The sequence below is a fragment of the Hippocampus zosterae genome, chromosome 14 (genome assembly GCF_025434085.1).
Source record: "Hippocampus zosterae strain Florida chromosome 14, ASM2543408v3, whole genome shotgun sequence".
Classification (NCBI taxonomy): domain Eukaryota; kingdom Metazoa; phylum Chordata; class Actinopteri; order Syngnathiformes; family Syngnathidae; genus Hippocampus; species Hippocampus zosterae.
The window spans coordinates 14,829,090-14,844,283 of NC_067464.1; the positions used below are offsets into that span (position 1 = coordinate 14,829,090).

The window sequence follows — 15,194 nt, forward strand, 5'->3', positions numbered from 1 at the left end:
CGCTATTGCTAAATTGAATAATCGGTTAGCTGATTTGCATGATTGTTTCTTATCATTGAGTGAGTGCATTTACTCTATAAGTGGATTTACCAGAATTTTATCAATAACACTTAACCATGCATATACATGCTATAAGTTTGTACAATAGTTCAACACATGAATGTTTCCCTTGTTGCAGGACGAGTTGGATTTGACTGATAAGAATCGCGAGGCCATGTTCGCTTTGCCAGATGAGAAGAAATGGCAGATCTATTGCAGTAAAAAGAAGGTAAGTTCAATGACCTTTCTTGTCTCGAATCTCTGGCTGTCCCTCTGTAGACTGACGAGCCTACTCCCACAATGCCTCTCTGTTCGTGATGAATGTTATTGAAGGGCAGCTTTCACTCGAGCCAGTTTTAAATCAGCTCAGCGACACAGTCGGGCCCAAGTTCAACTTCTCATTTCTGCTTTGGCATAAACATTGTCGCTCTATGACGTTCACAAGCAAGTACTTAACGCACAAGATTTCCCAGCTTGCAAATATTGTATGTGGAAAACATTAGGTACACGAGTGCATGTCCTATCTCAGATATGCTGCTCTAACATAGTCAACATACCACAAGCGCCACTTGAAAGTTCTGGTTAGCCCTCTATTTCACCCCGCTTCTTCTTGCCAAAATATTTCCCATTTTCTTAATATCCCCTTCCCAAAAACTCCAGTCTCACTTTGTGGTCAAAGTTTCAGCAGGAAATGACATAGCACTTGAAAAAAAGTAATTCAGCTCCTCATTTTCTCTCAAGAGAAGTTTTAATTGATTGATCTTAAAGCCTCCCTCGTGCCTCTTTTGATCATTTAGCATAGGTTTTTGTCTCTGAAGTAGAAAGGCGATCAATCCCCTTCTTCCTCCATCTAAATCTTGAAGGCTTAACTGATCTGATGGTGAAAGAGTAAACACATGATAGTTTGTGGGTGGGTAGGTGCAGGGCAGCATTGTGTTACCAACACGAAGAAACCAATTTGTGGCCTGTTCAGGTCTCTTGGTGGAGTGTGCATTGATCATTTAGTAGGCACACAATTTCTTGGCAAACATGCATTTTTTAATTCATTATTATTCGTTTCTAAATATATTCTGACGTTATGGGACAAACTAGTGCACGTCACAAAGTTTGGGTGCTGGGAGGACCAACATTTCTAATGTAGGTCACGAGCTGAAAACATTTCCTTCCCCCTGGTTACGAGAGATGTTGGGGCAAGAATGCACAGAATATTACACTAAATGGCACAGTGCCCCCCCCCCCCCCCCCCCGGAAAACTCACAAACTCAGTCGTACTGCAGTAATTCAGTTCTCTGAAGCAACTACACGCATCTACAATAAATGCTTTGAATTAAAACAAATTCCATATTTTACAGAGTTTCCTCTGTTAAGGCTAAAGGTGAACCAAAAAAAACAACAACAACTGTGTGTCCAGGTCAGAAAGCAAAGAGCCAACGCGGGGTTGCCCATGTCAGAAAGCTGGAAGAAGAGTTGAACAAATACTTCATTCATGGATGGTAGCAATATTGGATAATACCTCACTTTGTCTGTATGTGCTCATGCAACCAGGAGTCAGTGTATGCTGTCTGCAAAGTTTCACAAATTTGTTTAGTACTGCACATTTATAGGTTGTTTCGCCAAGCAGACAACACAGTAGTGCCCTGTCTTCTGTGGAATTACAGCATGGTGGTGATTTGAACATCGGGCCCGTAAAATGTTGCTCTGTGGTTCCTGTCCGGGACAAACATTAATTCACTTGTTTTTCTCTGCTTTGCGACCTTGTGGGTTGTTGCGGTTGAATAACACCGAGACCAATGGATTTTTTTCACCTGCAAAGCAAACTACTAGCTAATGTAGCTAACGCTGAAGGAATGCAAGTTGTGTTTCGCTGCCATCAAGTTAAAAACCATTTGTTCCAAAACTGGACGTTTATATATTTTTAATAGGAACACACCAAATAAAGGTTTCTTTGTGGCTTCATCGAACAATTATAGGACCTAACATTATTTGGCATTCATGTTCATAATTCACGGGAGGTTGACTTTTCAATGGTTTCCCAAAGTGTAGCAGTGACGTCATAAAGCTTTCAAGATAGCAGTGGCATGTTTCTCGTCCGTATAAGAAGTTAATGCATATGTATCAAGTTGAAAAATAAATCACTATCTGAACGTGGATAACATTTGACGACACATACAATGGTGCTGTAGTCTTAACGCTTTCAATGTTGGTCCACTTAGCTGACCTAGCTCCCATTCTTTATATCTTTAAACAGCATTGTGAGACTGTTTGCTCTTTAGGAATCAGTGTTCCAAAACATATTCCATATCCGAACACACAAATGAAACATTTTAATGCTTGTTAATTTGAGTCGCTTGTAAGCTATACTTGCAGTAGGTCGAGTGTGATGTCACATTGATTGTTGCCTTGTTGCACATGAGAGACCTCTTTTTCTCATTTTCTTAATAATAATAGTTGAACTTGGGCCTGGACAACTTTCTGTTCTGATGTGTAATAAAATCAGGATACAAGCAAACATCCATTTGTTATTATAACAAACATGACTCATTACTCTTTGCCAAGGGACTACTGCCCCTGTTTGAAAAGTTAGAGTAGGCCCTGATCAGAAAAATATTTTACAGCATTTCAATCACTAAAATATCAATGTCAAAGATGATTACTCACACAATTAGATACTTCCCCCTATTATGAAACTATACATGGTCAAATTGATTCTGGAGTTCAGTGCTCAACAAATATTATTCCTTCATCTCACACTTTCTGCGCTCTTTTAGTGTTTCTTGTAATCAGTCGTGTAATGAAATTAGCATAAATATCGACTCTGTGTACCAGGACTAACGACTGTAGAACATTTTGTCAAGGCACACACACGGTGTGGCGATTGTTAAAATACAACCAATATGAGACAATGTCACTGCGGTCTGTGGGACCGGATGATATACAACACTGTTTAGTTTTTTAAACTCATGGCTGCTTGTATGCACCTGTGCGTAGCTTACCAGTAAATAGGTTCTCAATGCCACTTGGCTGTTGCTGTCAAAGACAGACAGATTGGACTGGCTTGCCTGTAATAACAGAATGATGACTTACGGACTTACATGCCCACCACTGGGTATACGTCTGTGCTGTGAAACACAACGGGAATGTTTCTGCCTCATTCCTGATAGTAAAGGGGTATGCACGAGTATTTTGGGTTGATTCATTTGCATATGCACAATCCCAGGAGCCCCTGTGAATAAATAATTGTTCATTCCATGCTTGGAGCCGAACAGCATAATGCAATTCTCATTACCAGTGCTGTTTCATAATATGTAACTATTAAGACTTTTTATATACTGTATGTGTGTGTGTGTGTGTGTGTGTGTGTGTGTGTGTGTGTGTGTGTGTGTGTGTGTGTGTGTCTGTGTGTGTGTGTGTGTGTGTGTGTGTGTGTTTGTGTGTGTATATATATACACACACAGGTATACAGTATATATACACACATACACACACTTTCTTGATTATTTTGAGAAAGAAGCATTTTGTTGTTTAATTCGTTGGTAATGCCATCGGTCTTAAAACTCTCTCCTGAACTAAATGAAAGCCACATGCATGCTATACCTCTTTGTTAGCATGAACCCAGTCAAAGACATGTGCGTGAGACTGTGCTTATGATATACTTTTGGGATGCTCGTAACTTGTAAGAAATGACGAGTGTTACATAGTTTCCAAGATTTCAATATCCTGTCAATTTCCCCTCTTTTTAGGTTAGATTTTTATGTCTTAGCTCTCGTAGATAAATATCCCCCATCAAGTTTTTGACGAATGTGAATGTTGGCGCGGACAAATTTTCCTTAATGCCTGTCAGGAACGTATTATAGTGGAAGATGAAGCAGAGAATTAGCAAAATTTTATCCTGAAATGCCTCGATGTATTACCAAAGTACTGTAGTAAGATGCCTGTGTGTGACCACGACACGCAAAGTTTAGAATACAATATTTTGAGATCCAAAATATTTTGGACAATTCTTTGCTCCTTCCCTCCTGTGAACAGTTTAGGGAAGGTCCTTTCTTGCTTCAACATAACTGTGGCTCCATGTACAAAGCAAGGTCCGCAAAGGCATGGTTGAATTAGTTATGTGTGGAAAAACATGGATGCTTCACCTCAGCACCTTTTCATCAGCGATTAGGCAGAGAGCAGTTTCAAGACATCAATTTTCACTAAAAGAGTCATATTGTGCATTTTTCCCCCCACGATTAAAACAATTGACAGGTGTCTAATAAGACTGGAATGCCATTCTTTGGTTTCGATGGGTATTTGTGTCTCTTGCAAATGGAGTGTGTGGCTGTTGTTACCATGACAACAGGGAGCAGTGCTCAGCACTTGTGTCACGATTTTCCCCCAGTGATTATTAAAAACAACAACAAAAAGCAACAAAAATGTTTTTTGTGTTTTTATTCAACAATTTTGGAGACTGTGTGACTCCTCAAAGATGAACGTGTTGTGTTTATGTAATAATATGATAGTTAAACATTAATTTGGTTTCACTGTCATAACGGTCCTCTGAGGGAAGCCATAATTACCACAAAAATGAGCTTGACACCCCTGCTCTAGCGGGAGGTGCTCACCCTGCAACTGAATGGTGCGTGCCCAAAGCCACCACTGGCTGATTTAACCATACGGGCCTATGTTGTAATTCACTCCAGAGCTACATATATGATTTGTGGGAAAGAAAGAAATGAAAATGTAAATAAAACAACAGGAATCCATCCATCGATCCATCCTAATTTGACTATGGCACACAGACAAAATGCCACAACCCCTGTTTAGAAATTGGCAACTTGGCAAACAATGGATGGAAAGCAAGACCATCCTCGCTTTATTCAAGACCTTGGAGTTGAGATGCATCTAACTTTTGAAGCAGTATCATGCAATGCCCCTATTTCAATTGTACTTGGTCATAGTCTTAAGTGTACATAAGTGAACATAATATTCCATAAATTATAGCACTTAGTCTTGATACTGGAACTACGTGAGTAAATTGCATGAAATTAAATTAAGACCTTTCAGGCAAGAGGCAGACCAAGGCCACTGCGTTGTTAATCTCAACTTTAGAATCTGTCTGGCAATGCGTGCGGTGCACGTCAGCAGTTTGAATGCCGTCTATTGTATTTGAACAATTTACACAGAATTTCAGAAATAAAAACTTGGCAGAGTGAAGTGCAGATCAGAATGGTAGAGATGATATCACTCTGGATTGCGTGAGTGTATTTCACAAAGCAGTAGCTTTGCTGCTTCTGTCGTCAACAACAAGGAGTTGTGCGCATCATGCAGAGAAGAGTAACAGAATAGTTTAACTCTACAGTGGTGCAGTAGCAATGCTCACACACAGGGTGCATGAAAAATATAATCATTACGATGCTAATGCATTAGTTGTAAAATAAAACAATGAACCTGTCAAATCAAGCCACAATATTCAGTTTCCTGCCATATTTTGTTTTTGTAGTTGCATTTATTTTGTCATACTGTATGCTCACTTTAAAAATAAATATATAGCATGAGCTATTTATTTATTCATTCATTCATTTTTTTCATTCACACGTGAGACTTAAGTGGGATTTTGGATTTCTCAGGTTTTACTGACATGAATAACAGTGTTCTCCCAATGTTACTAGCCTAGGCTAAGCAAGACCAGATGTAAATGAAGAACAGGTCTCTGGTTTTCTCATGGCATCACAAAAGCTACAATTGGCCAGGACAAACTGATCTCATACAAAGCTGTTTGAAAAAAAATCCTTGCAATGATAATGTTTTAGCCTGACATTCTTGTGACTTGGATATCATGCTCTTGGCTAGTTCATTCATTTGTGCTTGTGCTTGCATGTGCTACATATGTGTGTGTGTACAGACTTGTGTATGCTCATGTGTAATACTGTTATTATGATTATTACTTTTAAAACTGTTCCCTTGCAAGAATAATCAGTTGTCGTCTGTAAAGCAGAAAGTCTGGCAGCGTTTGACACGAGTGTCAAATAATTTGTAACTAAATTATTTTTCATAAGTCTAACCTTGTTCAAGCAGACAACACCCAATTCCTAAAAGTTATCAATGCCCAGCTGAACTGATTGCAGTAAATATCTCAGTCTTAACCAGATTTGGCAGTTTTGGATGTCTGGTTGAAGCACACAACAATCATCAGTCCAAGGTGAAACTTTATGAGATGATGTGATTGATTTGCCTTTTCCTTTCAGTCTGGAAATGTATAAATCAATGTTTGACTTTTATGTATTTGTCCCTGGACAGGAACAAGAGGACCCGAACAAGCTAGCTACAAGCTGGCCTGACTACTACATTGACCGAATCAACTCCATGGCTGCTGTGAGTCTTACCTCTTGTCAATAGAATTCCTAAATACATTATATTCCTGAGAAATCCCAGCTGTCCAAATGCATCTTCAGTTTTCAGTTTGCTCCATGTCTAAGTTTGGGACTAAGAGGTTACTATTTGTTTGGGGTGGGGGGGGGGGGGGGTGATGCCCCTGCCGACTGCATGACCAAATTCCATCAGTGGGACCCCAGCATTCTCCCACACTGTGATGACAAACAGGCCAGTTTTACATGCAACAGTCAGTGGAAATGGCTGTCAGAGACATGGAGAGAGGCCAAGATGGAACTGCTCATTACTTCAGGCCGTTTTTTGGGGGGGGGTGGGGCGGGTCAATGAAAACAAGTAGTCAGCCATGCTCTCTGTGTTATTTTAAGCACATTTGCTGCGATAGATGTTGTGTCTCATTGTACATCAAGACACTGACCAGTGTGCGCCATGTACCCATCCGATGGAAGCTAGGGATGTGAGGGTTGGTTGAGAGAATAGTCGGTAATTGAAACCAAATGAGGCCTTCAGAGTGGTAGAATAAAGGATTAAGTTCTCCAACAAAGCATCTTTATTTCATATAAAGCATAACATTTCACTTTTTACTGCAATAGGAGCAGAAGACTAGCCAGCTCTTCCTTAATATCCTCCGAATGTTGCTGCGCCACGGTCGTTCTTACCCATATGGATAGTTGCCGCCATTTCATCGTACGAAAGCACCAAACGCCATGAATTAGTTGATCTTGAATTCTCTCGTGACTGCTCGATTCCTATGGTCCTTCGTGTTGCATTTTAATTAAACTGTGCTTGGTAAGCATGTCTCTTCGTAGGTGCCATTTTCGGGATGCTGTTTTGCACAATGCACATACTTTATACTAATATACATCTCCTGATTGCGTGACTTTCGCATCCTCTTTCTTGCACACCCTCGCCACTTTAACGTCCGCATGCTCTCCTCAGTTACGTCCGCCATTGCTCTCTATAAGCAGCGTGTCGACACAATATCAGTTAGTCAAGCGGACCAAACCCCTGAATGAAGTCATACAACATCATTCACACAACTCATGCATACACAAGACGACACGCATTATTAGGCACCCTATCCAGTTTGTAGAAATTGTAAGACTTTTAAGTGCACCTTATTGCCCTGAAAATATGGTGGGTCGAAAGATAGATATTTGCTAACCGGTGCTAGATTGAAGTCAATCATAATACATACGTCATTGTTCATTCATGTAAAACTGACATCATCACTGTATTATATTAAAAATGGTCATGAGGACAGTCAAATTCTTCACACTTATTTTAAACAAGAAGTCTCAATTCACTCATCGTGGCTCGGCACCATTTCCACCTTCCGCAATCTATTTTTTTACTCACTCTCATTATTTCCTCCTCCACAGTACTCCTTGCAGCTTCCTAACGAAAACATTGAAATAATTCTGAGTTGATTTGTTTGACAATGACTTCATGTCTTGGCTCTCATTAGAGCGCGCCAGGGAGGATGTTCGTTCCACAGTAGCTGAGTTGGTGGATGAGCTCATTTTTGCTTTAAAGCCCAGCATGATGATTTCTAAACAACCCAATGTCTTGGTGTTCATTTATAAAATCATGTCTGAATCACATACTATACCTGAAGTCCTTTTATGGCATCTTAGTGATATTCCAAATGTACTCGTGGTAACTCTGACAAGTGGTTCTGTTCCCCTGTTGAGTCCAAGTTCGTACATTTAGCATCAGAGCTCCCACTTGGTCAAAGACCATGAGAGTCTATTCTTGTTACAAATTACTCAACATTAAATTATTTATGTCGAGAAGAATCCACACAGTATATTGTATGTTGAAATATGCTATGAACCTCATTTTCTTCAGTATTGGTTCAGTTAAAATATAGTAACGTGTGAATGCCGAATGAACCATCACAGGCTGTGCAGACAAAACAAGTGTTACAATGACAGCAGAAACTATACAAAAATCAAAAATATCTCATGTTTAAATATTGGCATGTAGTACTGAATGACATATTTTACCCGAAGGGTTAGAGTTATAAAAGCAAGTGTATTTAATCCAGTATGTAACAAATGTTGGCCAGACAGGCGATGCATTATGCATCGTTTTAATGGGTCACTTTTGGTCCAGAAATAAATGCCTTTGTGAATACTAGATGAACCAGAACTAAAGTGTTTTGGTCTGTACTTGTGTACCGAAAGACAAGCACAATCACAATGCTATATAGTGGGATACCCTATCATTGCTCTGAGAAACCAATCTGTTCAAATAAATAAATAAAAGACTTCAAGCTGCCACTCTCGCATTAAAGGAAAATCTGATTAAACTTTACCTTACAATGTCCATGGCCCCTGTTTGATTTTTTTTTTTTCTCTTCAAAACCACAAATGTGGAGTTGATGGCCAATGGGCTCCATCTTCAACCAAGACTTCCATTTGCCTTCAATTTTAAACTGTGAACTGTACTGGGAGTCTACAGACTTTGTAAACATATTTTCTGCACATACAGTATATGGTTCCAATTAGGAATGATTGAACTCATTGCTCCCTCAGTTAATGAAGGATCAATGCTTCAGGGCATCTTTCTGCCTCAAAGGGGGTTCTTTTCACAAATACTCATTCAGGAGGAATACCCTTCGCTCTTGTAGTAACTATTTTTAAGAATAATATCCCCACATGTGCATACTGGACCAAGGTAATAATGCGCTTACAAATAACAGATGTAGAAATGTTTGGCTCATGCAAAAGACTCTTGCAAATGGTGAACTTGGTATACAGTTCGTCTCCCCAACATTTGTGGGTCTAACTTGACTCACAAAGTATTAATTGCCACAGTTTCTTGGCAGAGAGTGTTTCAACCATCTGGACGTAGGGCTAAGTCGACACAATGGTTGTTTGGACTAAGCTGTTTCTCGATTAAACATTCAAACATTGGACGGACAAGAAGTAGTCAAACATGTGGAGGTTCCTTTTAGCTGGGCAGCTACTGTAAATGAATGACTTGACACATGTCCTTTCTTGCCGTGGAATATTTACACCGACCTCACATTGACATGTCCTGCTAAAAGGTTCTGTTTAAGAAAGTGGAGCCCTCTTTTAAATAAATATCTCCTCAGTCAATTAATAGGAAGCAACTGTGACCTGCTCATTGTTAAAACACACTCTTGAATCCTCACATAAAGCTTCAATTGAATAAAGACCACAGATTAAACAAAAGACCTTGTAGTCCTGCTGGATGGCAACAGAGGAGCACTTTGATGATAATGCATGCAGCCATCATGTTATTTTGACATTTTTAACACTAACACAGGACACGGACAGTTTTTTTAATGCTATGTTCAACTATTAACATTGGAATTCTAGAGTTTCATAAAGCAAAACGGGATAACCTTAAAAGCCCTCCATCACGCTATTTTAAGTTTTCCGCATTTACCTATAGTTGTGTTGACTATCAAAAAAGTCACAATTGTTGGACCGGTTGACATGATCGTAGAATCATGAATCTGATATGATGCAGTCCGTTTATTTTTAGTAATAAAAACGCGACATAGCACTGTCTTCCTTCGTATGGCTCAAGGAGTGCACCTTCATTGGACACACGTGCAGGCGAGCACACTGAAGTGGACTTTAAGAGCAGCGGAACTCCAACCTGTGATGCCGGTGCTTCGGCCAAGGTGGCCGCTCATAGCGCCTCTTTCCCAGCTATGCTTGTCGGGCATCCTGCTGGCTGATTGAAAAAGTGTTCGTTCAGGCTGCAGGAATGGTCTGGGGGTGGCTCCCTCAATCTTACACATGTAAAACTGAGGACCCAATTGTTTTTTTTTTTAGATTGGAGGAAGCTGTGGCTTAGAGAGCAGGAATAAGTAGGAATGCTCAGAGATGCGTGAATGGAGGAAAACACCTCAATGGGGGTGTTATTGGTGAGTGATTAGCATTTGGACATGGCTAAAAGTTCAAATGGTTGATGTTGCATGATACAAACCCTTTAGGGCAGGCTGGTGGATTTCTGGTATAAAACATCTTGCTAAAAATGGACACTGTTTATTTGTGCTTCAAATAAACCCAAATTCTAAATGATTCACTCGATCTTAATTCACTCCTTTTCCATTTTCTCACCAGATGCAGACCCTGTTTGCCTTTGATGAGGAGGAAATGGAAATGAGGAACAAGGTGGTGGAAGATCTGAAGACAGCACTTCGAACTCAGCCAATGAGGTAACCCGTGAGCAAATTCTCTCCTATAAACACAAACGTGACTTCTTTAAGATAATCGATACAGCTTAACCTCCGTATGTACAGTCGACTCCCACATATTCATGGTTTGGCACCTGTGGATTTGGGAGATTTTTTTTCCTCAGTATTTTTAAATTATTTTTGTGGGGGTTGGGGGGGACTCCTGATGTTCGTGGAAAATGAAGACACAATGTGTTTTTTCAGTGCAATTATAATGAGGGTCAATTATTTGAGGACCGCGATTCAACGGGAATAGCGAGGGTCCATTTTAATGCTTTGATTTGGTTCAAAATGGGATATAAAATGTTCAACAGGATTATTATTCTATTGCCTGTTAATATGTTTTGAAATTTCACTGATGAAATGTATTATTTAGGTCATTGTAATGATATGACCCCAGCAGATGTTGTGCCGCAGTTAGAGATTGGGAAGACTAAACCATCCAATCATACAAACTGCTTCTCTTTCCCTATCAGCAGCTGCTCAATTGCTGTCTTTCAACTTGTGCCAGTTGAATGATGCATTGGTCTGGAACCAAGCTGTGTGTGTGTGTGTGTGTGTTTTTTTTTCTGTAAAGGAGTCATGTTGTGACAAACCTCATGTGTAGAGTGATACATACTCATAGCCGACTCTGTGTCTGGGTCATGTCTGGGTTGTGTATGGCTATGTGGTGGTCATCGGCCAAGTGTATGCAAATTAAATCAATTTTCACAATATTCATATTCTTATGAGGAAAGGATATTTACAAAATGAAGTAGACTTTATTCTCATCAAGTCGACTCTAATGGAATGAAAGTTGAGTGGACATTGACTCAATTCTGACATGCTTAATTTATTTTGTTTTCCCCGCTGTTACAAAAATTCCAGGAGGATGAAATCCTTTGCAATAATATATTTTCACAGATAATGTATGGTGCATATCCAGATTTTACTCAAAACAGTACATCAACAATAATCAGCAACTAAGATCTTTATTTTTACGCAACAAGCAGATTATAATGCAAGCTCATGCACGTTGTCTTGGTGAGGACTAGCCTACTGTCACCTGATGGTAGTTTCAGCCAGAGAAAATTCTTTCTGTTTATGCTTGTCTTTGGGACAGCCAGTTAATGTTTTGGATACATGAGGAAACCTGCTCTGCGTGGTGGTAATATGCAGTCTATGTAAATAGTCGCCGTCTTCGTGTGGGATGGAATTCCTCTTCCACTGTGATTGTCTGGGCCAAACAGTTGTCCACTTTGTTTCCCCCTCACTTATCCTTGCTGTACATTCAGGGGACCCCACTTCCGCCTCACAAATTAAATCGATTAAGGTGTCTGACTAACTTCATTTGGCACACTCATCCGTTTTCCTGCAAGCGTGCCCCGCCTCCTCCTCATACCAACAAAATGTGATTAGCGACTCATGGACATCAAACTCTTCATGGAATTGTGGAGTAGTGAAGTAGGCTATCGACTAGTCTGTACAACCCCTGTCTAAACAAAAATGTCCTTGTCACTCAAAAATATGCACAATGGATAGTAGACTGTCCTTCATTGGTGTGGGAGAAAAAAAAATCTCGATCTTAAATTTAAATCAGACAAATCCATCTATCAAATTCCTATAGTGTTGTGAGTGTGTTGTAGCAAATCCCATTGATCTTGGGGCAAGAGGTACCTATAGCCTGGACTGATAACAACTCAGTCGTATGGTCGGGTGTAATAGTATGTTTAACACTATGACCACGTCCAACATTTGATGAGAACTTATAGGTAGAATCATGGTCAGCTATTGTGCCTTGCAAATGCACCAACTGCTAAAGAAAGAGTGGAAGAAAAAGAAAAAAAATGATAAAAAAGATAAGGAAAAGGCGGAAGTAGAAGTAGTTATGTCAACCAATGTGTGACATATCAGTAGTTTGGCATGCGGCATCCGTCACTATTCACAGCACCAAAAGGAGCAGTAACTGACCAATATTCCATCTTTGCCCACGATTTGATGTGGGATTCTTGTTTCGAGAAGCCATTTTTAATTAAAAAGGAAAATGATTCCGTAATTTGAATTGCAATTTTTTAAATTCCAACCGGAACTCATTTGCATATATCAACACAACGAGGGAACAAAATCTTTGGTGCCAGTTAGACCTCTAATTTTAATTTACGCAAGTAACAACTGAGTATGAATTGCCGAACCAGCCAAATTATGACAAAAGTAATACTTACAATTTTAAAAAAAATAGTCATTCCTTTTAGGATTATATTTTGTAAGATACCGGAAAAGCGCAACACTTTCCCCAATTTTTTATTGTTTCATTTAACTAACCTCATAAAAAATGATGTTGTGAGTCTCCTTTACTCATAATTGTGCTTACGACTCGTTACTCATTAAGTCCCTGCCATTTTTTCTCAGCCGTGTGGTGGGTAGCAGTTGGGTTCCAGAAAATGAGTGTTCAGGGAAACTCTTCGCTAGTTTGACGACAACTAATGTAATGTAAAGGTAATGAGGGATCTGCTACAGTGTTTGAATGAATCAGAAGTTTATTGATCCTAGGGGTTTTTCACTTTCAAAAATGTATACCCTCGATGTTGACTCTGACAGCATTTGAAAGGATTATTTATCAAATGTGACAGAACTCATCTGTGTGTCACACTTTCATGGCAGTATGTCCTTCTGTCTATGAACTCTTTTCATTCGTGGCTGTGTTGGATCACTGCCGGTATTGGCTGTAGTCCCTCCTTCCCTCTGGCCTTTCAGAGAGGCAGCTGCTATGTGACATGACAAGGCTCTTCTGTGCCCATAGACCTCTTTTTACTTGGTCGCGGAGCAAAAACACATGGTGGGCATAGAGCGGGCCAAGTGGCGAGGACAGAAGTGACATTGCTAGCAAACTCCTCTTCAAAACTCAACAGCTGGATGCAAGCATGTCAGCCTTGTTGTCTGTTCAATCTCATCATCATGCCGGATACTTTTTAGAGTGGACAGCTTGCAAAAATGTTCACTATTGCTTTTGTGCTGTCCTGTGCCTAAAATCAAGAAATACATCTCGATCTTGACCAAATGAATAGTCTACATCTGGTCTGGTGTTCATTTCCATGAAAAAGCTTTTATTTGGAAAGAAAAGTTATGATTGGAAAGAGAAAATCATTCAACAGCGGATCGGGAAATTCCAGCATGTGTCCGCCATTTTTTTCTCACTTTCATATTTTCAAATTTGAATGTGAAATTAGTGCTAGTTTAACCTTTTCAGTTCAATTCCACACATTAACCTCCCACAGAAACCTTTGCTTAATGTTTGTTGTTTTTGTGGAGTTTTTTGCAGACACTTGTACAACTTGGGTCATAGCAATGCTCTCTAATTTTGAAAATCTTCTGAGTACCGTGGTAAAGTATGTTATTGTCAACTATGTACAGTACATCAGTCAGTTAGTGTATGTTGCTTGATTAAGTAAACCAGCGCGTTATCAACCAACACTTCATCTTCTCTCACTTAAAATAAACAAACCTACCACCATATTGATTGTGACACAGTGTGAATCGTATCTGTCCACAGCGGCATTTCCTGTTATTATAAGCACATTCTGTTTGTACATTCTTGGCAGAAGTTGACATCGTATGATTTACGCATAGGAGGTTAAGGCATGTTAATATGAACTGTTATGAGAATTAAACACTTGTCGTGCGTGCTTGCACTATTTATGTATAAATCTACAGGGAGCAGTTCAAGTGACAACCAAGGCTATGTGGCTAATATGCACAAAGTAATTAATCAGGCCTGGACAAAAACATGGATGAGACTTGGTGATGTTCTGGGGCTGTTTTGCTGCATCTGGCACAGGGTTTTTAGGAAAGCAATACAGGAAATGAAAATCACAACATTCTTAGTCAAATGTGCAGCCCACAGTGACCAGTGTCAAAAAAGGGTGCAGATTACTGGTCCTGCAACTGGATCAATGACTCAAAACAAACAGCTAAAACACTCAAGAATGGGCAAAGTGACCTTTTTACGAGGCGTCATTTAAATACTCTTGAACATCCGTGGAAGGCCGCCTTCAAGCCTGAGACAGCTAAAGTGGGTCGAAATGCTTGTTGACCAGTCTCATTGGGTGTTGCAGAAATCATAATGATAAGCTCAAAATGTTACTCATGTAACCGTTTTTGCAGAGGCAAATTTCATGATCCATATATCCATTTTTCGATCCGCTTATCCTCACACGGGTTGCGGGGTGTGCTGGAGCCTATCCCAGCTGTCTTCGGGCAGTAGTCGGGGATCACCCTGAACTGGTTGCCAACCAATCGCAAGGCACACATAGACGAACAACCATCCGCATTTACACTCACAACTAGAGACAATTTAAAGTGTTCCATTAACCTGCCACACATGTTTTTGGAATGTGGGAGGAAACCGGAGGACCCGGAGAAAACCCACGCAGGCACTGGGAGAACATGCAAACTCTACACAGGAAGGCCAGAGCCGGAATCGAACCCTGCACTTCTGCATTGTGAGGCCGACACGCTAACCAGTTGGTTACCGGGCCGTCCGCAAATTTCATGTTTTTTTAAAACAAATGCGGTAAGAAATGTGTATGTGCAG

At 40.0% G+C, this 15,194-nt stretch overlaps 1 protein-coding gene across 5 annotated transcripts in view; it reads left to right on the forward strand.

The window, feature by feature from the left end:
* The window catches only part of daam2 (dishevelled associated activator of morphogenesis 2), an 84,735-nt gene that overhangs the window by 44,534 nt on the left and 25,007 nt on the right, over positions 1-15,194 (forward strand). For all 5 annotated transcript variants that reach the window (XM_052085685.1, XM_052085681.1, XM_052085684.1 and 2 more), the window contains exons 3-5: positions 179-268; positions 6,316-6,390; positions 10,512-10,606. In XM_052085685.1, the coding sequence (XP_051941645.1) occupies positions 179-268; positions 6,316-6,390; positions 10,512-10,606 (260 nt within the window). The remainder of the gene's footprint in view (positions 1-178; positions 269-6,315; positions 6,391-10,511; positions 10,607-15,194) is intronic.